Source organism: Chrysochloris asiatica, unplaced genomic scaffold (genome assembly GCF_000296735.1).
Source record: "Chrysochloris asiatica unplaced genomic scaffold, ChrAsi1.0 scaffold00348, whole genome shotgun sequence".
Lineage (NCBI taxonomy): Eukaryota > Metazoa > Chordata > Mammalia > Afrosoricida > Chrysochloridae > Chrysochloris > Chrysochloris asiatica.
In genome coordinates this window covers 1,010,447-1,037,441 of record NW_006408866.1, presented here as the reverse complement: position 1 = coordinate 1,037,441, position 26,995 = coordinate 1,010,447, and the positions used below count along the sequence as shown (strand labels likewise).

Genomic DNA, 26,995 nt, shown 5'->3' with positions numbered 1-26,995 from the left:
TTGGCAGCTCAAACTCACCACCATTCCTTGGAAACCCTATACAGGGTCACTATGAGTTGGAACCAACTTGAGGGCACATGGCAAGAACAACATAGGGGCACTATGAGTCAGAGTCAACTCACGGCAGTGGGTTTGGATGGTTTGATTGGTCAGATGGGTGGGCAACAAAAAAAATTACTCCAAGTCTGAAAACCTGGTGGTGTAATTGACAATGACCAAGAAATTGACTGCGTTTTAATAAGCTTCTGAAATCTATTACCCTCTATTCATCTGCAAAAAAGAGACACGAGCACTGAAATTAGACTTCTTCATTTATGAATGCTTTAGAGACTGTGGCTTCAAGAGAAATGAGTGGATATTTTCATTCTCTGCTATCTCACTCTGATACTAATCTGGCTACTTCTGCACCGTCTCCTGATAATTAACATTTGCCTAACACTTTACTGGTTTGCAAAGCCGCTTTGCACGTAGACCCTGCTCTGATTCCCACAACAACCTTGGGAGTTTGCAAAGCAATTGCACTGAGGTTATCACGCTGGATTCCGAAATTCTCATCTCTCCTTCCTGGCGGTTCACACTCCAGCCAAGCCTGTCATTTTATAGTTCTTCAAACACAGCATGCTTTCACACCTCCTTGATCTTGCACTTGGCTTCCTCTGCCAAGAAAGAAGCCCATTCCTTCCTTGTTCAACCAAGGAAAGTCTTAACTCTTGCCTGGAAAACCCGGGCAGTCAGTAAAGGCCTTTCTTCTCTGGAACAGGGAGGACAGCTGGGTGCCCAAGAGCAGTACCCATGTCAGAGAAGACCAGCAAGCTAGTGGGTGTGGCACGAGTTCTGTCCTGTAGCCCATATGGGCGTTTGTCTCCTTGCAGAGTCCAGAAACTGACAGTTTGCAGTTGGACAAACCCAGATTCAGTTTCCGGGTTTGTGCCCTACATCAAGTTGCTAACCCTAACCCTAATAGCCCTCCTCTGTTAAGTGCCATCAAGTCAGTTCTAACTCATAGTGACCCTGTATGGGGATCTCTGAAGAGTGGCTGGTGGGTTTAAACTGCCGACCTTGTGATTAGCAAGTAGTCCAGTGCTTATTCTACAGCACCACGCCCTTCTTCTGTAGGGAGGGTCTAATGGATGCACTTTGAAGTAAGAAGGAGCCTCCATGTGGTACAAACAGATAAGTGCTCAACTACTAACTGAAAGGTTGGTGGTTTGAACCTACTCAGAAGCACCTCAGAAGAAAGGCCTTGTGATCTGCTTCCAAAAGGTCACAGACTTGAAAAACCTGTGGGGCACACACAGGGCTGCTGTGAGTCACAGCTGACTCAACAGCAACTAGTTTTTGTTTGTTTTTTTAAAGTGGGAGTTGTTGTTGTTGTTAGGTGCCATCGAGTCAGTACCGACTCATAGTAACCCAATGCATAATAGAACGAGACACTGCCCGATCAATTGTTGCCACACTTTTGAGCCCACTGATGCTGCTACTTTGCCAGTCCATCTCACTGGGGGTCCTCCTCTTTTTCTCTGACCCTCCACCTTACCAAACATGATATCCTTCTCTAGCGACAGGTCCTGAGAAGTGAACAAACCAAAAACCAAATCCACTGCCACGTGAGTCAATTCCAACTTTTTTCTTTTTTTAAACTGCCATTCTGAAGCCACACATGAGTATTTTAAATAAAATTCTAACATCATTGGTCCATCCTCCCTACGCTCACAGAAGAACCCCAGGGAGATGAAGAGATTGGGCAAGAGATGAGGAGACTGAATTAGAATAATATTGTTAAGCACTGTAAAGTTGATTTAGACTCATATCTACGTAGTATAGAGTTTTGTTTTTGTTTTTAAAGCTTCTATTGCAAATTGAGTGATAATTTCCATTGGAGAACATCGGTTTTGCACTCAACCAATCGTAGTTTGCTTCATTGCAATGATTACAATTCCCTCCATGCACCATCAGTTAACAGTATTTGCCTCTATTCCTTCTTCTTTTTTTTTGATGTACACAAAACACACAGAAATATATAATCATTTAAACAACCAAAGGGCACATTCTGTAAGCCTGTCTCCTGGCTGCCAGCACACAGCCTTTCTCTTTCCATGAGTCTAGAGTCCTCAGCTGGTCTATCTCTCCAAGTCCTCATCTATGCATCCATCTCTGGTGCCCCTGCTTCTCTGATTGTTGTTGTTAAGTGCCGTCGAGCGGGTTCCAACCCATAGCGACCCTGTATAGGGTTTCCAAGGAGCGACTGGTGAGCTTGAACCACCAACCTTGCAGTTCAAACAGCTTTGCAGTCTGACGCATTAGCCCACAGCGCCCGCCACACATCCCACATTCTGCTCATGCTCTGCTCTCTTGATGGTCCAAGGGTCCTCTGTTCTTGGAATATAAAATTAACTACTCCCTGCTTTTTTTTTTTTACATCTTCTACCTTTACAGTTGTGGCCATTGCAAAATTAGTCATGATAACAGTTACTATTGAATCAAAAGAATCCTATCCCCATTTTCCCTCATCTAGACAAGATGAAAACTATTCAGCAGGGATTCTACCCTCCCCTCCTTTGCACTGAAAATAAGCACACTCTTGAAACCTTGTAAGCCAGCCACCTTGTGCCCTTATGTTATTGATAAGTGCCATGGAGTCAGTTCCGACCCATAGGGCCCTCCCTGTATAGGGTTTCCAAGGAGCAGCTGGTGAGCTTGAACAGCCGACCTTGTGGTTCAAACCGATTTTGCAGTCCAGCATATTAACCCACAGTGCCACTCATGCTTTATAGCCCCTCCCCCCAATTTTAGGTAGCAAATGCCTAATTTCCCCACCCATATCAACCCTGTGTACTGAGGGGATAGGCTTGATCCTTGATGTGACAACTCCTTTCCTCTCAGTTGATATTTTGAGCTACTACATCCATAAGTATAGGTCAAGTTCATCAAATTGAAGCAATTTACACTTGCTTCCTGTATCAAACTTCGTCATCTTCCTCTAATTGAGTTCTGATCAGCAAGCCATTAAGCTAGGTTAAATAGGTGCTATCTGCAAGTTTGGGTATATCAGATCAACTGCGCATGTCACTCTCAGCTCTAGCCCCCAGTGGCTAGGTCAGTGTCTGTGGGCTCAGGAGTTCTCAAGTCTCCCCAGACTTCGGACCAACCAGCCCTTCCTCTTCTCTTTCTCATCTTGAGGTCAACAGGACCGAGACTACAAATCTTTACGAGAGCAGAAAGCCTCCTCTTTCTCCCACGGAGGAGCTGGTGGATTCGAATTACTGACCTTGTGGTTAGCAGCCCAATGCATAACCCACAAGGGTTCCTTGAAAGCACTGGCTGCTGTTGTTGTTGAGTTGGTTCCAACGTATAGTGACCCTGTCCAGGATTTCCAAGGAACAGCTGGTGGGTTTGACCCACCAACGTTGTGGTTTGCAGTCCAGTGTTAATCCCACAGTACCATGCCAGGAAGGGCTGGCAGTGTGTATGAAATATAAAGCATTTAGTGCCGTGTCTGTAGTATAGTGAGAGATTGCTAAAGGAGCTAAGATGTTGATGATGAAGTTCACTTCCTTCATGACAGAAAAGGTATGGAATCATCTGTCATCCTTGTCATCCTAGTCCTATGACTGCTGTTAGTATTATATTGCTTTTTCTTTTCCTCCCAACACTGTCCCTGCTCAGAGGAGAAAGGAAGGTGGTTTGTTTTGTCAGCATCAGATGTCCAGCTGAGAGTGAGAGGCACCAGGCTGTCACTGCTGGGAGATGAAGGAACTGCTCCTGACAGGCAGGTAAGGGTGGTCCTGGCCAAGTGCATGGGGCAAGAATTCTAGGAAACGGGAGCTATGCAGGGAAAGGTTCCAAGAATGGAGACATTGTGACTTGTTTGGCCAGCTTTAGGTTCGGTGGTCCAGAGTAGAATTGAACAGCAAGTGGACCACAAAGAAGAAGTAAGCAGAGGCTATATTTCTATTGGTGGCCATTGTGCAGCCCATGCTCTTTAATCATCTTCTATGTATTAATGTAAGGAGCTCTGGTAGTGTAGTAGTTAGGAATTGGGCTGTGAACTGCAAGGTCAGCAGTTCGAAACTACCAGCTGTTCTGCAGGAGAAAGATGAGGCTTTCTGCTCCTGTAAAGATTTATAGCCTTGGAAACCCTGTACAGGGTTGCTATGAGTCAGAACCGACTCCATGGCACAGAACAACAACAACATGTATTAATGTACGGAGCTCTGGTAGCGTAATAGTTATGAATCAGGCTGCTAACCTCAGGGTCAGCAGTTTGAAACTACCAGCTGTTCCGCAGAGAAAGATGAGGCTTTCTGCTCCCGTAATGATTTACAGCCTCGGAATATCTGTACAGGGTCTCTATGAGTCAGAGCCGACTCCACGACACATAACAACAAAAACAACCACAGTGTATGAATGTGGAGCCCTGGTGTGGTGATGTGGGATAATGCACTGCACTGCAAAGTCGGTTCGAATGGCAAGGTCAACAGTTCAAGCTCACCAGCTTTTCTTCAAAAACCCTATACAGGGTTGCTATGAGTCAGAACTGACTTGATAGCACTTAACAACAACAACAGTGTACTAACTTTAGGAGCCCTGATGCCATAGTGGGTTATGTGTTAGGATGCTAACCACATGGTCAGTTCAAACTCTCCGTCAGCTGCTCTGCAGGAAAATGAGGAGGGCTTCTGTTCCCATAAGGATTGACAGGCTCAGAAATCCTACATAAGGCTGCCGGATGTCGGAATTGACTCAATGACAGTGGGGTGCTTTATGTATTAACTAAAGGAGTCTCGTGGTACTGTGGATTAGGCATTGGGCTGCTAACTGCAAGGTCAGAGGTTCAAATCCACCAGCTGCTCCTCAGGAGAAAGATGAAACTGCCCGCGCAAAGATATATAGTCTCGGAAACCCTGTGTAGGTTTACTAGGGATTAGAATTGACTGGATGGCATTGGATCTGATATGTATTAACAAACTCATCCAGCACCAAAATCCATGAAGCCTGTCCTATTGTCAGTCCTGTTCTACAGTTGAGGAAACTAAGGCACAGAGAAATCAGGTGATTGCCTTTTCTCACACAATAAGCATGTGCTAGAGTAGGGATTCTGGTCCAGGTGGTATGGGTCCAGCTGCCAGACCCATAAACTCTTGTGCCAGGAAGGTGGCTCTTCTTTTCCTGTGTGTTCCAACACCAGAAAAGAAACCGATGTCTCCAGAGTTACAAGGAAGCATGCCGTCCTTCACACGCTGACCTCACGATTCAGGTCGGAAGCTGTTCTCTCCACGCTGCTAGCAAGCCATTTCCATATAATTATGCCTCTTTGGCCTGCATGTCACTCGGCTGTGCTTGAGCTTGAGGTACAAAAACCAATTTCTCCGACCAAAGAAAATTGCCTTCCCAAGGCCCCCGGGTAATTAGACATTGGCATTGTCCTCTGGGCATGGCCTGTTCCCTGTCTGTTCACGTCACCTGGTACAGGCAACGCCACTCAGCCCTCTTTGCCAGGCCCTTTGGTAGAACAGAATGTCCACTCAGGAGGGGCCTTGGAGAGTGGCTGACTGGACTGTGCTCACCAGGGAATTTTCTAATGTCCTTAAGCACCCAGAGAGAAGGAGGGGTCTACACTACACGGTGTGGAAAGTGGGAGGACAGTTCTGCATTTCCAGTATCTCCTGGGGAAGCCACAGGATCAATGGACCCCAATTGAAAGTTTCAGTGAAAAAGGCCAGTCCTCTCTCCCCTCCACATCTCCCTGCAGGGGTGCTTGTGGTTTAAAAGAAAATAATGAGCTTCTTCCTTTGCAAAAGGAGCCCCTGAGATGTATTCGGTTAAGCACTTGACAACTAGCACAAATATCAACAGTTCAAACCTACCCAGAGGCACCTAGGAAGAAACACCTGAAGATCTAACAGGTCAGAGCCTTGAAAACCTTCCGGACAGCCCTAATCCACGCATGGGGGCACCACAAGTTGGAGCCATTTAGGGGTCCTGGTGTGGCGCTATAGGATAAGCACTGGACAAGATGGGTTTGAACAGCAAGGTTGGTGTTTAAAATCAACCGCCACTTGTTGGAAATCCTATACCGGGTCACAACGGGTCGGAACTGGCTCCATGGTACTAACAACAAGGAGGAAACGAACACCAGTAACATCCTTTATGAAATCTTTCATGAATAAAGGCTTACAAAGTCTCCCCCTTGCCTCAGGGCAAATCCAACCACTGAGCAAGCTGCAAAGTCTGCCGGAAGTGGTCTTATAGGCAGGCCTAGAAGAGAGAAGCCTGGTGGGGACTTGTATTGAAGGCAGGCCGCCTTACTCATCAACACACATTGTGGCCATGTGAAGTGCGGGCTTAGGTGGCCTCCCCTGCTCCTTTCAAAGATGCTCAAATCGTGGATTGGATATGATAAGAGTTTCATTTGCAAATATCGAATTGATTACCCAGTATCCCACCATGCTGCTCATCCTGTGTTCAGCTGACAGGTACTCACTTGCCTTTCTCTTGTTTCTTAGCCTTTGCACATTCTCTTTCCTCTTGTTGGCACAATTTGCTGCCCCATCACTTGACTGGCTTCTACTCTTCCAAGAAGCTTTCCAGGATCCTCTCAGATTGTTGTTGTTGTTGTGTGCCGTGGAGTCGGTTCGGACTCAGCGACCCTGTACCGGGTTTCCAAGGCTGTAAATCTTTACGGGAGCAGAAAGCCTCATCTTTCTCCTGCAGAACAGCTGGTAGTTTCGAACTGCTGACCTTAAGGTTCGCAGCCCAATTCGTAACCAAGGAGCTCTGGTAGCGCAGTGGTTACGAATCGGGCTGCGAACCTTAAGGTCAGCAGTTCAAAACGACCAACTGTTTCACAGGAGAAAGATGAGGCTTTCTGCTCCCGTAAAGATTTACAGCCTCGGAAACCCTGTACATGGTCACTATGAGTCAGAACCAACTCCATGGCACATAACAACAACAACAACAATGTCATCTTTATGGGAGTAGATTGCCAGGCCTTTCTTTCATGGTACTGCTGGATGCAGATTTTCAAATAGTCAGCCCTTTAATTCACAGATAAACACAACTGAGCTACCCAGGGACCTCTAAGTAGGACAAGTACTCTTCTCAACACTATATGTGTGTAGTTAGGTGGTCAAGTTGGCTCCGACTCACAGGGTTTCTGAGGAGTGACTGGTGAGTTTGAACTGCCGACCTTGTGGTTCAAACTGACCTTTCAGTCCTGTGCTTGTCCTACAGCGGCACTCCAGGATTCTGTGTATGTATGTATGTAAATTCATTGAATTTACACAAGAACTCTAGGCTATTGTTGTTAGGTGCCATTCCCATTCATTGCAGCCTCACATACAACAGAATGAAACACAGCTGGGTTCTGATCCATCCCTACAATTGCTGTTATATTTGAGCCCATTGTTGCAGACAATATGTCATTCCATCTCCTGAGGAGGTCTTCCTCTTTTTCACCAACTCTCCATTTCCCCAGCATAATGGCCTTCTCCAGGAACTGAGTCCTCCTGAAAACATGTCCGAAGAACATCAGACAAAGTCTCACCATCCTCACCTCTAAGGAGCTGTATTTCTTACAAGACAGATTTGTTCTGGTAGCCCATGGTACTTCCTAGATTCTTCACCAACACCATAATTCAGATGCATTGATTCTTCTCCAATCTTCTTTATTCATTTTCCAACTCTCACATGCATATGAGACAATTAAAAATATTGTGGCTTGGGCCAGGCACACCTTAGTCCTCAAAGCAACATATTTACTTTTTAATACAAGAGAGAGTCAAAAATTATCCACACTATGGTTATATTAAAACACCCGTCCATGTCCACGGCTGATGACTACATCGGGTGTGCAAGTGAAATGATTCTGTCCAACAGACAAGTGACAGTGGATTGTGTGGCAAATCATTTGCAAATCAGCCATGGCTCTGTTTTTGATATGATCCATGACAGACTTGAGTTTTGAGAAGTTTATAAGAAATGGATACTGAAACAACTTACGGAAGAGTGTAAACAGAAGTGTTTGGACGTCTGCAAACAAAATTTGGACCGATACTTGCAGGAAAGTAAAAGTTTCTTTAAAAAAATCATTACTGGTGATGAGACATGGATTCATCACTACCAGCCTGAGCATAAACGACAGAGCATGGAATAGAAACATCCTCAATTGCCCACCAAGAAACAGTCCAAAAGTCAACCAGCTGGAAAATTGATGCTTACCGTTTTCTGGGACTCTCAAGGGCCAATATTGGACCACTGTCGCGGTAAAAGACTCAACAATCCATGGTGTTCAGTACAATGACATGCTCACTGAAGAGCTGTAGCCTAAACTTTGGGTTAAATGCAGAGGATGTTATCCAAGGGCTTTGCAATCTTGCATGACTATACAGGTCCAAATACCTCTGCCCACACTGCTGACAGTCTGCAAAAACTTCGTTTTGAAATGTTAAGCATCCTCCCTCTAGTCCTGATCTTGCTCATTTGAACTTTCACCCATTCAGTCCCCTGAAAGCAGCCCTTTAAGAATGAAGAATGAAGATTCACCTCTGATGAAGAAGTAAAGGCAACGATGCATTTGTGATTTGCAGCTCAGCCTAAAACATTTTTTTTAAATAAGAGAATACAAAAGTTTGTTGACAGAAGGATGAAGTGCATTGAAAAGCAAGGAGATTGTGTAGAAAAATGATGTTTTTTTGTCTTTTCTAAAAGTTTATTAAAATACAGTCTACAGTCAGAGTATGGATAACTTTTGACTCACCCTCGTACTTTAAAGAGCTCCTTTGAAGTAGATTTTCCCAGAATCCTATGAGACCGATGTTATTATTACTCCCATTTTAGAGATGAGGAACACTGAGGCACAGAGTGTTTAAGTAACTTGGACAGGATCACAAAGCTAGGAATCAGCAAAGTTGGAACTCAACCACCTGAAGTGGGGCTTCAGAATCAGTGATCTGAGAGGGAGACTGTGTACCACACTCAACAAGAAGATGAATTCTAGCACCTACTGCATGCCAGGCATGGTACTAGATGCCTTTGCGGGTGTTAATTTACTCTGTCTTCTTAACAAGCCCTATGAGGAACTGCTAATCCCCATTGTACAGATAAGGAACCTGGGTTAATGCTGCTATTGATGTTAAATGTTGTTGAGCCAGTTCTGACTTATAGCAACCCTATATAAGGTTTCCAAAGAGTGGATGGTGGGTTTGAACTGCCCATCTTGTGGTTAGTGGTCCAGTGCTTATCGTACAGCACCATATGAGAACTCCAGGTTAAGGTCGTTGTTAAGTGCTGTTGAGTCAGTTCTAACTGTAGTGATCCTGTATAGCGTTTCTAACAAGCAACTGGTGAGTTTGAACCGCCGATCTTGTGGTTCAAAAACACCTTGCAGTCCAGTTCTTTATCCCATAGCACCATACCAGAACTTCCCAAGCAAATACATAGGTCATTTGATCCATCAGCCACCCTAGGCATTACTTGGGAGGAGTGATCTGGAGGCTATGGAGAGAGACAGGCTTTAGCTAGTAGAGGGAAATGTGAGACCAGACATCATGCACATAATGGGATAGCAAGAACATCACAGCAAGCAGGGGGACGCTCCACAGAGAACATCTCGGGGAACCCATTCATCACTCTTTCCTTCCACAGTCATTGATGCAGTGCGGACTCTTGAGAGCCCTGTGATAGACCAGACCCTCAAGGTTCAGAGAAAAGAGAGAAAGTCCTTGCTTTCTGTTGGTTTCAATGGGTGGTTAAAATCTTGAAGGAGATCTTTACAAATATAAAAGCCTACCACAGTTGTTTACCTTCCCTCACAGGTAATCAAGTAGAACTGAACTAAATGGGTATGCATCTGTCTCATCAGGAGCCAAGAAAAGTGAGGAAAAATCAAAGAGCAAGGAAACAATTCGTCCAGCGGACTAATGGACCATGTGAACCTCAGCCGTCTTAGCTCTGAGATCAGAAAAAGTTAGCTAGTGCCTGGCTACCACTGTGGACTGCTCTGAAGGGGATCATAATAACAGGTCCTAGACAGATTGAGAGAAAAGTGTGGAACCGAGTCATAAAAAAGACCAGGCTAATTGGTGTGACAGAGACTGATGTAACCCCAAGACTGAGACTATGGCCCTCAGGTATTCTTCAGAACTGGAACTGAATTCAACTGGGACTCAACTTTCATTCAAACAATAGACAGCCGTGTGAGGTGAACAATAGCACCAGGTACACACTCTTTAACCGTAGGGGAGCATTTGCCCCAGCAAAAAGCTCAAAAGGCAGGAAGGGTTGGGAAAGAAGGACCATGAGAAATAGTAAACACAGGAAGAAAGTGAGAAGAGGACTGTCGTATTATCCCCACCCCCACCCCCAAAATGTGTATGAATTGTTGGATGGAAAACAATTTGCTCTATATAAACACCCAAAGCACAATAAAAAAGTTTTTAAAAAAAGGAAGGAAGTCTGCAGACAAAAGGCTGGTGGGGTGGGAGAAGGTACTTCCAGGCAGACAAAAGAAATAGCCCACTGATGCATCTTGCTGCCAGCAACATAAGAGAGTGAAGTTCATTTGCCTGAGTTGCAGAGTGCACTCGGCACAGTGGGAGGTGCCTCGATGGCAAGGAAAGAGCATGGTGTTTTGGCCTAAAGAGGAGCGATCTCAAACCATCCACCTCGGGCCACACTGTGTGAATGTGTGTTCATTGCTCCCAGGTCTCTCTTGAAACATTGGAAGGCCTGGCCACAGTTGTTTACCTTCCCTTACAGGTAACCAAGTAGAACTGAACTAGGATTGCTCTCTGGAAGTGAGACATGGATTGTCCATGTCCACCTCAGGTGCTCATGTTACCTGCCTGGCCTCTGTTGGCATTTGAGTTAGCAACCCCTGGCATAGAGCCATTGAAGGGAACAGGGAGTTTGAATAGTACCCCAAACAACTTTTGGGGTGATTTGTTTGGTTGGTTGTGAGCATCTGAAGTCTTATGAATGAGTCTTGTTCAGTCCTGAATTCCTGAGGACCTTACCCAGGCTTTGCCACATAGCTGCTTTGCCTTGAATTCATGTTGAAATCAGTTGGAGCCATACGGAAGATTCTGGTTAGAAACTTCTCAAGAGAGCCAATATTCTTTAAAAAAAACCTCTCTCAAACACTGACTACTAATTTCCAGTGACCCCTGGTTAGCTCAGAGCCCTGGTGGCACAGTGAGTTGAGCTTTATGCTGCTAACCATAAGGCCAGGGATTCAAATCCACCAGCATTGCATGAAAGAAAGAGGCGACTATTTGTCCCCATAAAGATTCACAGCCTCAGAAACCCTAAGGAACAACATTCCACTCTGTCTTATAGGGTGACCGTGAGTCACAATTAATTCAGTAGCACTGAGTTTGGTTGGATTTCTGATCAGTTGTAAATAATCTTCTGCAGTAAATCCTTAGTAATTTTCTGTCTTTTAACCAAAACTGTTAACCAATCCTTGTACCTCTCTTTGATGCTGTGCAGACATTATAGTTGTTCATGTATTCACAAGCTACTTATTGAGCACCTACTATATGCCAGAATCAGTATAAAAGATTGGCAATGTATTAATAACAATCATCAAGGCGGACACACTGCCCACCCTCCTGGACTTCTAAGATGTCCAATAGGAATGGTGGTGAGTTTTCTACAGCCCTACCCAGCAGCCACTGTTAATGGCATTTCTCCTCTCTTGATACATTTAACCTTCACAACAAGTCTGTGATCACAGCAAGTCATCTCATCACCCCTACTGGTAAGTGGGGAAACCCGGGCATAGAAAGTTCCAATTGCTTGCCCAAGGTCACCCATCTAGAAAGAGTCAGAGTTAGGTTCGGGCCCCAAGAGCCTTTTCATCACCTAAACAATCTTTATAGACGACACTGGGGGCCCATCTAGGCAGGCCTTCTAGCTGTGGGAAGTTCCCTGCAGCAATAGAACCAAGCATTCTCTAGGAGAAAAAAAAAAAAAGATACCTTAGTTCTAGGTGGGTGGGTTTTTTGTTTTTTTTTTCCTTCCTGCTGTTACGTGTTACTGATTTTTTTCTCCTTTTACATTGAAGACACTTGATGCTCATTAGAAAGTGTCAGGAATGAGCCAACTCCTAGATAATTCCAACTGCAGATGCATGTCTGCCCTCACTGCAGGGAAGTTTCCCTAGAGGCTAGAAAGACAGTCATGGGCTGTAAAATGATTCTTTAAAATCCTTCAAATGGTCCTTTCAGGTTTCTGGTAGCATTATGGTTAAGAGCTTGGCTGCTCACCAAAAAGTCGGTGGTTCAAACCCACCAAGTCAGTGGGTCTGAGGAAGAAAAGTCCGGCACCTACTTCTGGGAAGCTTGTTATTGTGTTATTGAGTAGATTCTAATTCATAGTTCACAGAATGTTGTTAGGTGTTGTCGAGTAGGTTCCATTCAGAACTGTTAGCCAGTCCTTGTACATTTCTTTGATGCTGTGTGGACATTGTAGTTATCTTTACATCCACAAGCTTCTTACTGAGTACCCTGTATAGGGTTTCCGAGGTTGTAAATTTTCATGGGAGCAGAAAGCTTCATCTTTCTCCCTTTGGAGTGGTTGGTGGGTTTGAATTGCTGACCTTATGGTTAGCTGTCCAGTGTTAATCTTATAGCGCCATCAAAGCTCCATTTCACAGAATAAAACTGCCCTAGATGATCAGTATTGGACTGTGAACCACAGGGTTGGTGACTCAAACTCATCAACTGCTCCTCAGAAATCCTGTACAGGATCGCTATGAGTCGGAACCAACACAATGGCACTTAACAACAACAACATCAACATAGTCCTGGTGTGGCACTGGACTGCAGGATTGGTTTGAACCGCATGGTTTGTGGTTCAGACTCATCAGCTGCTCCTTGGAAACGCTACATGGGGTTGGAACCGACTCAATGGCATTTAACAGCAACAACAACAACAACAACAACAACAGGGCTTCCTAGGCTGAAATTGTTATGAGAATCGATAGGCAGGTCTTTTTTCCCCATGTAGCAACTGGTAAGCAGTTGAGATCTTGACCGTTACACCACAAGCCCTCCTTCCCATAAAGATGACAGCCTTGGGGCAGTGGGACTGGGTGGGTCCTCGACGGTCACTATGAGCCGGAATCAACTTGCCGGCACCCAACAACATTAGGTTCCAATAGCTTGGTTGTGCGGCTGCACTCCCAGGTCCCTGCCTTTGCCCTTCCCACTCCTGTATCCACGAGTGCCGTTCTCCCCCTGCCTCTGAGCAGCCCCCCATGCCCAGAGTTCAGAACTCCCTGTGCTCCTCCCTCTCTGAGTCCAAGAAGAAATGCCTCCTGTGTTCCCCTGGCTGCTTCGTCCAATAAACTTTCCTGTCTGCCACTTTCAGCTGTGTTTGACACAAAGTGGTGTTTGTTTTTTATTTGATCTATTTTGTCATTGTTGTTGGGACTACACACAGCAAAACATACATCAATTCAGTGGTTTCTACACACACCATTCAGTGACATTGGTGACATTTTTTACGATGTGCAATCATTTGCAATCTTCCTTTCTGAGTTGTTCCCCTATGATCATGAACTCACTACCTCTAAGATTCCTGGCTCATCCTTCCAGCTGCTGCCGTGAAGTTGATCTCAGGTGGTGGTGGTGGTGGTGTGCCACGGAGTCGGTACCAGCTCATAGTGACCCCATATAGGGTTTCCCAGGCAGAAAACCTCATCTTTCTCCCGCTGAATGGCTGGTAGTTTTGAACTGCTGAACTTTAGGTTAGCAGGCCAACTTGTAGCTCCTTAAACAGGTTTTAAAAGGACACGCCATAGAATGGTCAACCATTTGAGATCAAAAGGGCAGCATTTCCCCAAGGACAAAGTTGAGAAGGGTTGGGAAAGAAGGAGGAATGGAAAGAAGAAACAGGGCAGAAATGGGATGTTGAGGGGACTGTAATCATTGAGATGAAACCAAGTGTGCATATGATTTGTTGACTGTGAAGCTGATCTGCTCTGTAAACCTTTGCCCAAACCACAATTAAATGTTGTTTTTTGTTTTGTTTTTTTTAAAAAATAAGGTCGTGTTTTTTTAAATAAAACAGCAGAAATCCCAGAGAGATGTATGACTCCCCCACGGCCATAGAACCAATAGGCAACAGAGCAGAATTCTACCGGAGTCTGTCAACATAGAGGGGAAACTCCCTGCGGGCACAGACCACTCATGTGTTTACCCATCCCTGTAGGCCCAGGTCTGGTACAGTGCCTGCTACATGGTGCAGGGGTTCAGTAAATACTTATTGAATGAATATGTGACCGCCAACCTTGTTTGATTCTTCTTTTGTCCTTGTCTGCAATGAAGGCTTTGTGTTGGCTATATTTTGTATGCACAATTGATAAGCTATTTGCCCACAGCTAAAAATACCCACCCCTGGCAGTCATGGGGAGGAGGAAGCAGATGGACAGTGTGGTTGCAAGCTATTTAATCAAACAGCGACAACCAAAGCAGAGCTGCAATTAGCCTCTGACACGCCACTGAGCTCCAGATGAAGAACCCAGAAGTCAGTCCCCGGTACCCTGTGTTCATCACCCTAGGGCTATGAAACAGCAAAATGAATGTGCATCCCTACCCAAAGCAGAGACCACTTGGAGGCCAGGAGATAGGTAGGATGGGTGGAAACTTAGCCAGGGGCAGAATACAAGGGAGAATTGGTCCATGGGAGCTTCATTCAGTATTGGAAAGGTGTCAGCCTAATCCCTTGGGCTGTCTTCTCCCCTTCAGGGGTTGAGCATGGCCCCAATTCTTTAAGGTACTATGACATCTCTTGGAACGTTGGTGGCGCAATAGACAATCATGGGACTGCTGACCACAAGGTCCACACATTTAACCGACCAGTTACACTTCAGGAGAAAGATAAGGCTTTCCACTCCATGAAGATTTCTAGCCTTGGAAACCCTATACAGGGTTGCTGTAAGTTGGAGCTAACTTGACGGCACCTAACAACCGCCACAACAAGAGCAACAACAACAACAACACAACGTCTCTGAAGGGAACTCTTCTTGGATTCCTTCATGTCACATACGTGTCGGCTGATGTACAGAGGATGCACTTCATTCCTGCTTAGTGGTCAGTGACCCGGAGAGTAGCTGCTTCAAATGGGGTCTGTTACTGGGTGTCCTTGACTTGATTCTGACTCACAGTGTCCCCGTAAGAAGTGCAGAACTGCCCCCATAGGGATGGCGCTGTAGGATAATGCACTGAACCGAAAGGACAGTTTGAACTGTAAGGTCAGTGGTTCAAAGTCACCAGCTACTCCTCGGAAACCATATACTGGGCTGCTATGAGTCGGAACTGACTGGACAGCACTTCACAACAATCACATAACAACAACCTTTACAAAAGCAGAATTCCAAGTCTTTTCTCCTGTAGAGCCACTGGAGGGTTATACTATCAGCCTTCACCACCACTGCACCAACAGGTCATAAACTGTCTGCATCCTGGGTCCAGCACATACAAGGGGTCTGATCTGGGCAAGTCACTATAAACCCGACTCAGCCTCAGTATCCTTGACTCAAAATAGGGGTGTTAATAGTATCTGTTTCATAATGTCACGTGAACATTAAAAATCGTGCCAATAGACCCTTGCGTGGGTCACACCCAGTCAGTGCGTAATAAGGTGAGCCTGCTCAGTCAGTGCCGCAGCCTTCTCAGCTCCCGTAGGACACAGGTATCCATACGCAAGTAGGAGAGCTAGAAGAGGCACTCCATACCAGTGTATCCAACCTCAGCTAACTAATTAACCCTTCCAAGCCTCAGCCTTTCTCATCTATAATACAGGCATGAAAACCACCACAATCAAATCAAACCATGTTGATTTCAACTCATGATCATTCTTTGTGTCAGAGTAGAACTGCACTCCACAGGGTTTTCAATGAGCATGTGTTCTTTCAGAAGTAGAATGCCAGACCTTTCTTCCCAAGGCGCCTCTTGGTGGATGAGAAATCCCAACAGAAGTATATGTCTTTTGGTGAGCAATCACGTGCTTAACTGTCTGAGTCACTCAGGAACTCCCAGGATGAAAAAGTACCTACTTTCTCTGTAAGGATTAAATACTAAATATTTCCTTTTAAATATTAGATTAGGTATTACGACATTGTTGCAGTTGTGTGCCGTCGAGTCAGTTCTGACTCATGATGACCCTGTATAAGGTTTCTAAGAATGGATGGTGGATTTGATCCACTGACTTTGTAGTTAGCAGTCCAGTGCTTATCCTACAGCACCACACCAGGGCCCATTGTAACATTAGATACGTGATTTAATAGGGCCTCTACTCAATGAGTTGAACTGATGTGGGAGCTGTGAGCGTGCGCTTAAACATTACTACTGTTGAGAGGATGCTGCAGGGTCAGGCAAGTCTCTGTTCTATCAATCGGAGCCAACGCAACAACAATGTTATGTCTAATGTTATAACTATTGTATAAGGTACCGTGGACTCCCAGGAGAACAAACAGTACAACCAGAATGCTCCTTAGAAGCCAGGAGGGTGAGACTTCGTCTCTCATACTTCAGACATGTTATCAGGAGGGACCAGTCCCTGGAGAAGGACAACATGCATGGTAAAGTGAAGGGTTGGTGAAAAAGAAAGAGACTCCCAATGGGATGGATTGACACAGTGGCAGCAGCAAGAAGATCAAACGTAGCAGCAAATTTGAGGATGGTGCAGGACTAAGTGGTCCTATGCACAGGATCACTATGGGTCGGAACCAACTCAACGATACCTACCAATTGTAGTTAATAAATATACTTCATGTATATGGAGAAGTGAGCTCAGTGCCTGGCACATAGCAAAACAAAACAAAAATATCCAAATTCGCTGCCATTGAGTTGATTCCAGTTCATAGCGCCCTGTACCCGGAGTCCTGGTGTGGCTCTGTAGGCTAATGCGCTGGACTGCAAAGTCAGTTTGAACCACTAGGTTTCAGGTTCAAACTCACCAGCTGCTCCTTGAAAACCCTATACAGGGTCGCTATGGGTCAGAACCAACTCGATAACACTTAACAACAACAGCAATAGGGTTTCCCAGGCTGCTAATCTTTATGGGAGTACAAAATCTCATCTTTGTCCCTCAGAGTAGCTGGTGAGTTTGGACTAATGACCTTGTGGTTAGCATTCCAGTGTTTATCCTACAGTACCTCCAGGGCTGGGCTCCTTGTTGTTGTTGTTAAAGTGCTGTCGAGTCATCTCCGATTCATAACAACCTTGTATAGGGTTTCCAAGGAGCAGCTGGTGAGCTTGACCACTGACCTTGCAGTTCACACCAACCTTGCAGTCCAGCACTTTATCCTGCAGTGCTATATACACCAGGGCTCCTTGGCATTCGGTAAATGTTGGCTGCTCTGTGAGAATGTTGGACTCCTGATGTGGCACTGTAGGATCAGTACTAGATTGCAAACTACAGGGTTGGCAGTTTAAACCCACCAGCTGCTCTTTGGAAACCCTATATAGGGTCGATATGAGTTGGAACTGACTCAATGGCACTTAACAACAACTATGAGAATGGTGGGTGTATTGTTTCCTCTTTCATGTTCTCATGTCTCTTTGTCTTTGTACATCCTCTTCACACTTCTTGGAGTGCCCTCCTGGCCTTGTCCGCCATTAAACTCTACACGCCTTCACTACCTGTAAACTATGATGCTGTTGTTGTTGTTAAGTGTCATGGAATTGGTTCTAACTCATAGCTGGTGGGTTTGAACTTCTAACCTTGTGATTAGCAGTCCAGCCAGAGCTATGATACTGTGTTACTATTAGTATTATCATTGCTGTTATTAATAACTGCCTCATTGTACAGATAGAGGGAGACTGAAACACGAGTCTAATCTGACACTCTGGGGTCTCCTGACAAAGTTGGGAAGTGTAAGGACTCTTGCGCTGCCGGAGTGTGAGAAACTCAGCAGAGGTCTTTCCTAAAGCCAGTTCTTTCATCCTCGGAAAACACATCAGGAGAAACTCCTGCCCAAGCTTGCTGGTGATGTGCCCACACACACACACACACACACACACACACACACACACACACACACGGGTCTTCGCCTCAGCGCATTTATCACCACAGTGGAACTGAGCACCACATTCATGCCATGACTGTGCTGGTAGTGAAGTGTCAACGAGTCACTTCTGACTCATAGTAACCTCACGTGCAACAGAACAAAATGCTGCCTGGTCCTACGCCATTCCCACCGGCTGTATTTGAGCCTTTGTTGTAGCCACTCTGTCAGTCTGTCTCATTGAAGGACTTTTTGTTCATTGACACTCTCCTGTGCCAAGCATGATGCCCTGCTCCAGAGGCTGGCCCCTCCTGATAGCATAACCTCATAACTCAGGCTCTGTACTGACCACTTGCCTTGTGCCAGGCTCTGTGCAGGTGTGATTCCCTCTAATCATCATCCTTGTCCCTTTGAGCCAGGTCATTGACTGTTCCAGCTCACTGATGATAAACATGGAGTTCTGTGTGTTTGTGCAACTTACCCAAGAGTTCTGGTTAGAAATGTGTAGAACTGGGATTGTAGTTGTTCTTGGGTGCCATCAAGTTGATACCAACTCATAGCTACCCTACACGCAACAGAATGAAACACTGCCCTGTCCTGGGTCAGCCTCACAATTATTGCTACACTTCCGCCAATTGCTGCTTCCACTGTGCCAATCCATTTTCTCCAACCCTACACTGTACCAAACATGATATCCTGCTCCAGGATAATATGTCTCCTGACAATATGTCCAAAATAGGAGAGATGAAGTCTGACCATCCTGGCTGCCAAGGAGCATTCTGGCTGTCCTTCTTCCATCATAAATTGATTTGTTCTTTTGGCAATCTATGGTACTTTCAGTACTCTCCTCCAACACCATAACTCAAATATATCAATTCTTCTATGGTCTTCCTTATTCACTGCCCAACTGTCATATGCATCTGAGGCTACTGAAAAATACCCTAACTTGGGTCAGGCACACCTTAGTCCTCAAACGGACATCTTTGTTCTTGAACATTTTAAAGAGGTCTTGTGCAGCAGACTTGCCCAGTGTAATATGTTGTTTGATTTCTCAACTGCTGCTTCCATCCGAGCAACTACCACTGATTTCCAGACTTCAAAACTCATGCCTGTTGTTTGAAGTCCTTGGTGTCTGCTGGATTGTTGTGTGCATGCTCAGGATTGGTTAACCCAGAGCCCCGCCCCCATCTGTTTTTGTGACAAACTCTGAGATAAGAAAATGCAGCTGCAGCCATCACTTGACATGGACTTTGATCCAGGATGACAACCACCAAGTGCTTCCAGAGTGCTTTGACTGATCAGCCATGCAACCTTGGGCAAGTAACTTACCCTCTCTGAACATCTGTTTCCTCATTTGTCAAATGGAGGCCCAAGGCCTGTGTTGCACTTACATTATCATTTAATTATGTTGTTGTGTTATTGTTAAGTGCTGTCGAGTCGATTCTGACTCATAGTGACCCTAGATAGGGTTCCGAGGACAGCTGGTGGGTTTGAACTGCCACCTGTGGTTTGGAGTCCATTGCTGATCCTAGAAAGCTACATCAGGAGTTTATCAAGTTACAGTTTTCTTTAAATTAATTCACTTGTATAATGAGCCAAAGTTATGTTATAATATAAGGAGCTCTGGTAGTGTAGTGGTTACGAATTGGGTTGTGAACAGCAAGGTCAGCGGTTCAAAACTACTAGCTGTTCCGCGGGAGAAAGATGCTTTCTTCTCCCGTAAAGATTTACAGCCTCGGAAACCCTGTACAGGGTCGCTATGAGTTGGAACTGACTCCACGGCACACAACCACAACAACAACAATGTCATAATATGCTTCTTTCTGGTGTCCACTAAACCCAGGCATGGTTTTAGAATACTTCTCAACCCCTAGTACCCAGACAGCCAGTGCCAATAGACTAGCATGGACCTGCCTCAGGCCTGCTCTCACCCTTGACCTGAGACCCTATAAAGGGAGATACAAAGACAGGAGGGAATACTGACTCTAGCTTTGAAGAGAAGCCCCTTATATGCCCAACAGGGGTTCCACAAGACAAATAGCAGAAAAAAAACCCAATAATGAAGCTGCATGGAAAATTATTCCTGGTGTGGTGCTGTAGAATCAGCACTGGACTGTGAACCAGAAGGTCGGCGGTTCAAACCCAGAGCTGCTCCTTAGAAACCCTATACAGGGTTGCTATGAATTAGAACTGACTTGACGACACTTAGCAACAGCAACATCAGGGTTCTTAGGGAGCGCGGTGGCTCCATCCAATAAGCTTCCTGTGTATAAATACACATGGATATAGTCAATACCACACTTTGTTTCCGGGGGAAAATGTGCCACTGTGAAAAAAATCTTGGATTTGGGGAACTTTAGTAAATATCAAGTCATAAAAGTTAAAAACTCTGCCTTCTCATTTCTTCTTCAGAAAATCAATACCCAGGCATCATTTCCTTCCCCTTCGGGTCTTTCTGGCCAACACATCTCTCTTATCCTGGGGATGTTGCCTTGGGGGGAAATTTCCCTGTACTTAAAAGAAATAGGAAACTCAATGTCTACGGGTTAGTTTCTCAAGAGAGGCAATTACCAGAAACTTCAGAAAATGTCAAATATGAATACCTAGCAATTTCATGTGGCGTTAATGATACTGCCTGACTTAAATCATTAATTATAAGTGGATGGAATATTTTTAAAGAAGAGTTAGAATATGTAGCATTTTGAGCATCAAACTCCAAACAGGGTTCAGGTGAGGAGTCAAGAAACAGTGGTGAAGAATCACTCTGAATAATTTTAACATTATTTCTGGGGAGACCCCAGCATCTCATCCATTCTTGTAGCCTTGTAGGCTTACGGGAATCCTTAGTTGGTGCAAATGGTTGATGTGCTGAGCTGCTAACCAAAAAGTTAAGAGGTTCAAGTGCACCCAAAATCCTCAGAAGAAAGGCCTGGTAATCTACTTCCACCTACTTCCACTAAAAAATCAATCACTGAAAAGCCTTTAAAGCCCACCTCTAAGACTGAAACTCAAAGAGAACACATGAGCAGGCATGCAAGCTTGCTGGCGACCACATTGGTCTACTGGTGAGTGAAAGAGGGGGAAAGGCAGCAGTGAAGAAATGGGCTGAGTTCAACCATGTCCCATAGACTCCTGTTGACCTGGAGATGAGAGAGAGAAGAGGAAGGGCTGGTTGTGCCACAGTGTGGTGAGACCTGGGGGGACACCTGAGCCCATGGATAAGGACCTAGCCACAGAAGGCTAGAGCTAAGAGTGGAGCAGCCAGCTGATATGTAGTGACGGAAGATGCACAAGAACACTCAAACTTGCAGATAGTACCATTTGACCTAGATGGCTTGATAATCAGAGCTTGACCAAAAAAAGAAACATTTTTTTTGATAAAGGAAATGAGGGTAAATTGCTACAATTTGATGAACTTGACCTATACTCATGTATGTAGCAGCTCAAAATATCAACAGAGAGGGAAGGAGTCTTCACATCAAGTATCAATGCTATCCCTTCTGTATACAGGGTAGATTTGTTGTTGTTGTTAAGTGCCGTCGAGTCGGTTCCGACCCATAGCGACCCTGTACAGGGTTTCCGAGGGATAGGGACGGACAACTTAGACATTGACTACGTAAAATGAAGAGGCGTTAAAGGCACAAAGTGCATGGCTTACAAGTTTTCAAGAGGGAGTTTAGTTTCAGAGTATGCGGGGGAAGGTAGAGTCTCCATTGAATAGTTTTCATCTTGCCTAGATGGGTCTGGTAAAAAGAGATGGGGATAAGATTCTTTGATTCAATAGAGAGTAATGTTATCATGACTGAGACTGTCACAATTGTAAAGGTAAAAAAAAGTTTTGTAACAAAAACGGGGGAGTAGTTAATCTTACATTCTAGAAACAGAGGACTCTGGGACCATCAAGGGAGAAGAGCACAAGCGGAATGCAAGACGTTATCAAGAGAAGCAGCGACACAAAAGATGGAGGCAGAGATGGGGTCATGGAGACAGGGAGCAGCTGAAGACTCTAGATTCATGGAAAGAGAGGGACTAAGAGATGGCGGCCAGGTTGCAGATTTGCAGAATGTGCCCTTTGGTGGTTTAAATTATTATATATGCATGAGTGTTTTTTTTAAAAAAGAGCTAAAATGAATAGAGAGAAATACTGTTAACTGATGGTACGTGGACGGGATTATAATCATTGTAATGAAACACATTATGTGATTTGTTGAATGCAAAACTGATGATCTGCCCTGTAAACTTTCACTTAATTCACAATAAAATTTTAAAAAACTCAAAAACCCTATAAAGCACAATTCTACTTTGACACACAGACCCACCATGAGTCGAAATCAAAACTGGTGGGTGTTTTTTTGTTTGTGTGTGTGTGTGTGTGTGCTTTGTTTGTTTTAAAATAGACTTGGGAGACAGGGACAGAAGAAGGAATGTGGGTATTGGTTAATGGAGAGGAAAAAGAGAAAACCAAGAACATTCTAGAAATTATGTGCTTTTCTAAGTCAGGTACAGCCTGGAGCACTGAAGCCACTTCCTTCCAACTGAGACTCCTTTCCTGTGATCAAGAATGAACAAGTCAGAAATTGAGTCATTTTCTGGCTCCTCCACTTGTTCAGTGTGTGATTTTAGGCAAAGCATTTAAAACCCAAAGCTTCAGTTTCCATCTCAATGAAATGAGAGGGACAGATAAGAGGCCTTCTTTGTGTTCTATAAACATACCAAGCTCATTCCTACCCCGGGGCCTTTGCACTTCCCATTCCCACTGCCTAGGATTCTTCCCTACAGATCTTGGTATGGCAAATCCCTTCTCTTCATCCTTGATAGAACTCAAATGTCACTTCCTCCAGTCTAATCCCTCCCCCGTAATTTGTCTCATCCCACTGGACCTCAGATAAAACAGGACATAAACTCTCCAGTCTTCTTGTTTGCAAAATGGGATTAATAATGGTCACATTTCAGGGTTGATTTTGAAAACTAATGAAAATAAATTTGTAGAGTGGCTTCCAGATATGATGCATTGGAGTGAGTTCTTATGACTTGCCAAATACATCTTATTCAGGGAGACATTGATTTTTTTAAAGAATCAGAAATTGCAATGGATGGATTTGCAAAACAAATCTGATGCCGAGAAAAATAATGGATTGATATCATAGATTGCTACTATTTATGTAAAAACTATGTACACTACTATTATAGAGACGTACATTAGTCACTCCGCAGGCTTTGTGCTCCCACAAAGATGCACAACCTGGGAACCCTATACAGGGTGGCAATGAGTCAGAAACAACTCAACCACACTTAACAACAATAACAACATTCTAATATAGCATAGTGGTTACGAATCAGGCTGTGAACCACAAGGTCAGCAGTTCAAAACTACCAGCTGTTCCGTGGGAGAAAGATGAGACTTTCTGCTCCCATAAAGATTTACAGCTTTGGAACTGACTCCACGGCACATAACCAACCAACCAATCAATATAGATTGTTATCTTTGATTGCCCTCAAAAGGAGAACTGGGGTGGTTAGAGAACAATGGCAGAGGGGGAAGTTACTTTTCTTTGTTACTCTTTTGAATTATATATAATGTGTGCATATTATCTACTCCAGAAATGTTGTTAGGTGCCATTTAGGTGCTTCCAACTCATAGTGAACCTGTATAGGGTTTTTAAGTAGCGGCTGGTGAGTTTGAGTCACTCACCTTGAGGTTCAAATCGACCTTGTGGTCCAGTACTTATCCTACAGTGCCATACCAGGGCTCCAAAACAAATATAATCTATTTTTAAATTAATGTTAAGGTCATGATCTTTTCAGTTTCTTCAATTATAAATGTATTTAAAAAGCAAAGATCCTAAACTTCAAGGTCTCAAAGGCTTCCTAAGAGGCCATATTGTCCATTCTCTTACCTGAACACCCAAAAGCAGGGAAAGTTGTTCCAACCCTGCATCTTCCATGCTGGCGGTCAAAAGAGAGCATGGGTTTTGGAATCAGTGGATCTAGGTTTGGTCCTTGTCAAACAAATTCCTTAACAGCTCTGAGCCCCAGTTTGACCATCTTACATGGTTCATGTAGATAAATTGCATCCTGGGTATAACTGTTAAATAATATCCAGATGCTTGTATGAGATGCAGTTTGAATTGCAGAGATGATCCCTGAAAAACACTGGTTCAATCCATTTCAATTCTATAGGGATGGTCTAGCATATATACTTAGATGAGATGCCTAGGGCCTCTCTACTAGCCAAGAGATCATCTTTGTTTCAGAGATAAACCATTTTCTCATTTCTCTACAGCAAACATCTTGACAGTGATCATCCTTTCTCAGCTGGTGGCTAGAAGGCAGAAGTCCTCCTACAACTATCTGTTGGCACTAGCTGCTGCTGACATCTTGGTTCTTTTTTTCATCGTATTTGTAGACTTCCTCTTGGAAGATTTCATCTTGAACATGCAGATGCCTCAGGTCCCCAACAAGATCATAGAAGTGCTGGAATTCTCGTCCATCCACACCTCCATTTGGATTACCGTCCCCTTGACAATTGACAGGTACATCGCCGTCTGCCACCCATTGAAGTACCACACAGTCTCCTACCCGGCCCGCACACGGAAAGTCATTGTGAGCGTTTACATCACCTGCTTCCTGACCAGCATTCCTTACTATTGGTGGCCTGACATCTGGACTGAAGATTACATCAGCACCTCCATGCATCACGTCCTTATCTGGATTCACTGCTTCACGGTGTACCTGGTACCCTGTTCCATCTTCTTCATCTTGAACTCCATCATCGTGTACAAGCTCAGGAAAAAGAGCAATTTTCGCCTCCGTGGCTACTCCACCGGGAAAACCACTGCCATCCTCTTCACCATCACCTCCATCTTTGCCACCCTGTGGGCACCCCGCATCGTCATGATTCTCTACCACCTCTATGGGGCGCCCATCCAGAACCGCTGGCTGATGCACATCATGTCCGACGTTGCCAACATGCTGGCCCTTCTGAACACCGCCATCAACTTCTTCCTCTACTGCTTCATTAGCAAGCGGTTCCGCACTATGGCAGCTGCCACGCTCAAGGCCTTCTTCAAGTGTCAGAAGCAACCTGTACAGTTCTACACCAACCATAACTTTTCCATAACAAGTAGTCCCTGGATCTCACCGGCCAACTCACACTGTATCAAAATGTTGGTGTACCAGTATGACAAAAATGGAAAACCTATAAAAGTATCCCCGTGACCCCATAGATTTGGCACCTCTCGTGCCTCTGTCTAACCCAGTTCTGAATGGGAGGTGATCCCATCCTGCGGCTGAAAAGCTCTACTTGAGTTCACCTGATTTCCTGTCTCCAGACTGAGCAGCTCTCATACTGGTAGATGAGGAAAGATGGAGCAGCAGAAAGGAAAGCATGAATCTTGTTTTTATTTCTGTATTTATATCCATGATGTCAAGTTGTCAGCAGAAGTTCCTACCAGTTTGAAGATGCCATCAGAGGTGGTATCATCGTCCTGTGGCCAGTAAGGACATGCGGTAGAGAAGTAGTCTGTGACTTAGCCCTGGCACCATCCACAGTCCCTGGGACCCATTCATCTATGTGGCACGTGAAGTCACAGTAGCACATAGCTGAGCCTGAACTCTTCTGCCAAGAGTTGAGGTCATGCACCACTTCCCTGTGCCATTTCCTGCACTGTACTGATGGACTCTGGGATTTTTCCAAGACCCTTTGTCCTTGCGAGGGTTAAGGTCTTGAAGTAGCCTGGGCACCCCTAGCTGCAGAATGACATGGTGGGGACCAGGAAGCATTGTGTCCCATCCAAACTGCCTAGAGCTTCTGCAGAAAGAGCTTCTGGCTTGACTATGACCCTTAGACCTAGAATCTAAGATGCACTCTTTCTATTTGCCGAATATGTATAGATTTTATGTCTCCTCCAAAACAAAGACCCTGTCCGGTATGTGCAGGGAAAGGAGGAATTATTGAGCCCAGAAAAACAAAAAAATAAGCCCACTCTTGCCATTGTTTCGACCTGCCCATGTCAGCTGTGTGCTATACCTTTACTTGAAAAGCTTTGTAGTACATTCACGCTTCCTGGAGAAACCTTCCCATGCAGAGTTGCCAGTCCTGCCTCCTTGCTTGCTGAAACCCTCCCCAAATTGTCTTACTTGAAGAGACTCCCGAACGTGATTTAACAATCAAGGGTTAGGAACTGTCACTCTCTGGGGTGAGAGGCAGCATCTCAGCTCTGCCCCACAGTCCAGTTGGCACTGGTATTCTACCACAAACGCAGACACAATTGACGTGGGTGTTAAAGAACATTGCCAATTCTCAGAGACGCTATTGAACCCAGACCCTTTGTAAAATGCTAAAAAATACAATTGATTTATTTATTTCCTCCTTGCCTGTCCAAAGCAAGAACCATTTTAGGATGCAATTACACAGGGCTTCCCTGTGAACTGCCATTCATGTGCACATCTGCATACATGCATGCACACACATGATATTTTTAGTGCCCAAACAACAAACAGACAACAGTCTTAGAACACTAGGTTCCTCATATCAGGGTTTTACTGCATCTTTGTTCCCAAATTGTCTATCCTTTTTTCAGGGAAATTCGCAATAAATGGGCAAGGGGGAAAAGACCCCCAATGCAACACAAGCCCTAAGCTTCAGGCAATACTTTAAAAACTAACTTAATGTAATTTCAGGTCACATTAGTCCTGATCATCCTAATTCCTACACCTTTTAAAGGAAAGTAATAAGAGCCTCATTGTCCCTGAACAATTGTATTTTAAAGCCAGTACAAAAGCCAACAATCTGGGATAGCCAACATTACCTTTGCAGAGTCCTTAGGAAGGCTGTGTTTGAGGCTATAGTTCATCTCCCAACACAGCTAAGTGTTCTCCAGCATTGGAACAGGTATGTCTTCTGGTTTCTTTAGCTGAAGACAAGACGGAGTTGGCTTGCATTTAGGGATCATATTACATTAGTCTGAGACATCTGAG

At 44.7% G+C, this 26,995-nt stretch overlaps 1 protein-coding gene across 1 annotated transcript in view; it reads left to right on the top strand.

Annotated features, from left to right (window-relative positions):
- The window catches only part of GPR139 (G protein-coupled receptor 139), a 51,859-nt gene extending 26,386 nt beyond the window's left edge, over nucleotides 1-25,473 (top strand). The window contains exon 2 of the mRNA XM_006875957.1: nucleotides 24,300-25,473. Within this exon, the coding sequence (XP_006876019.1) occupies nucleotides 24,300-25,234 (935 nt within the window). The 3' untranslated portion in view covers nucleotides 25,235-25,473. The remainder of the gene's footprint in view (nucleotides 1-24,299) is intronic.
- The last annotated feature ends 1,522 nt before the right edge of the window (nucleotides 25,474-26,995 follow it).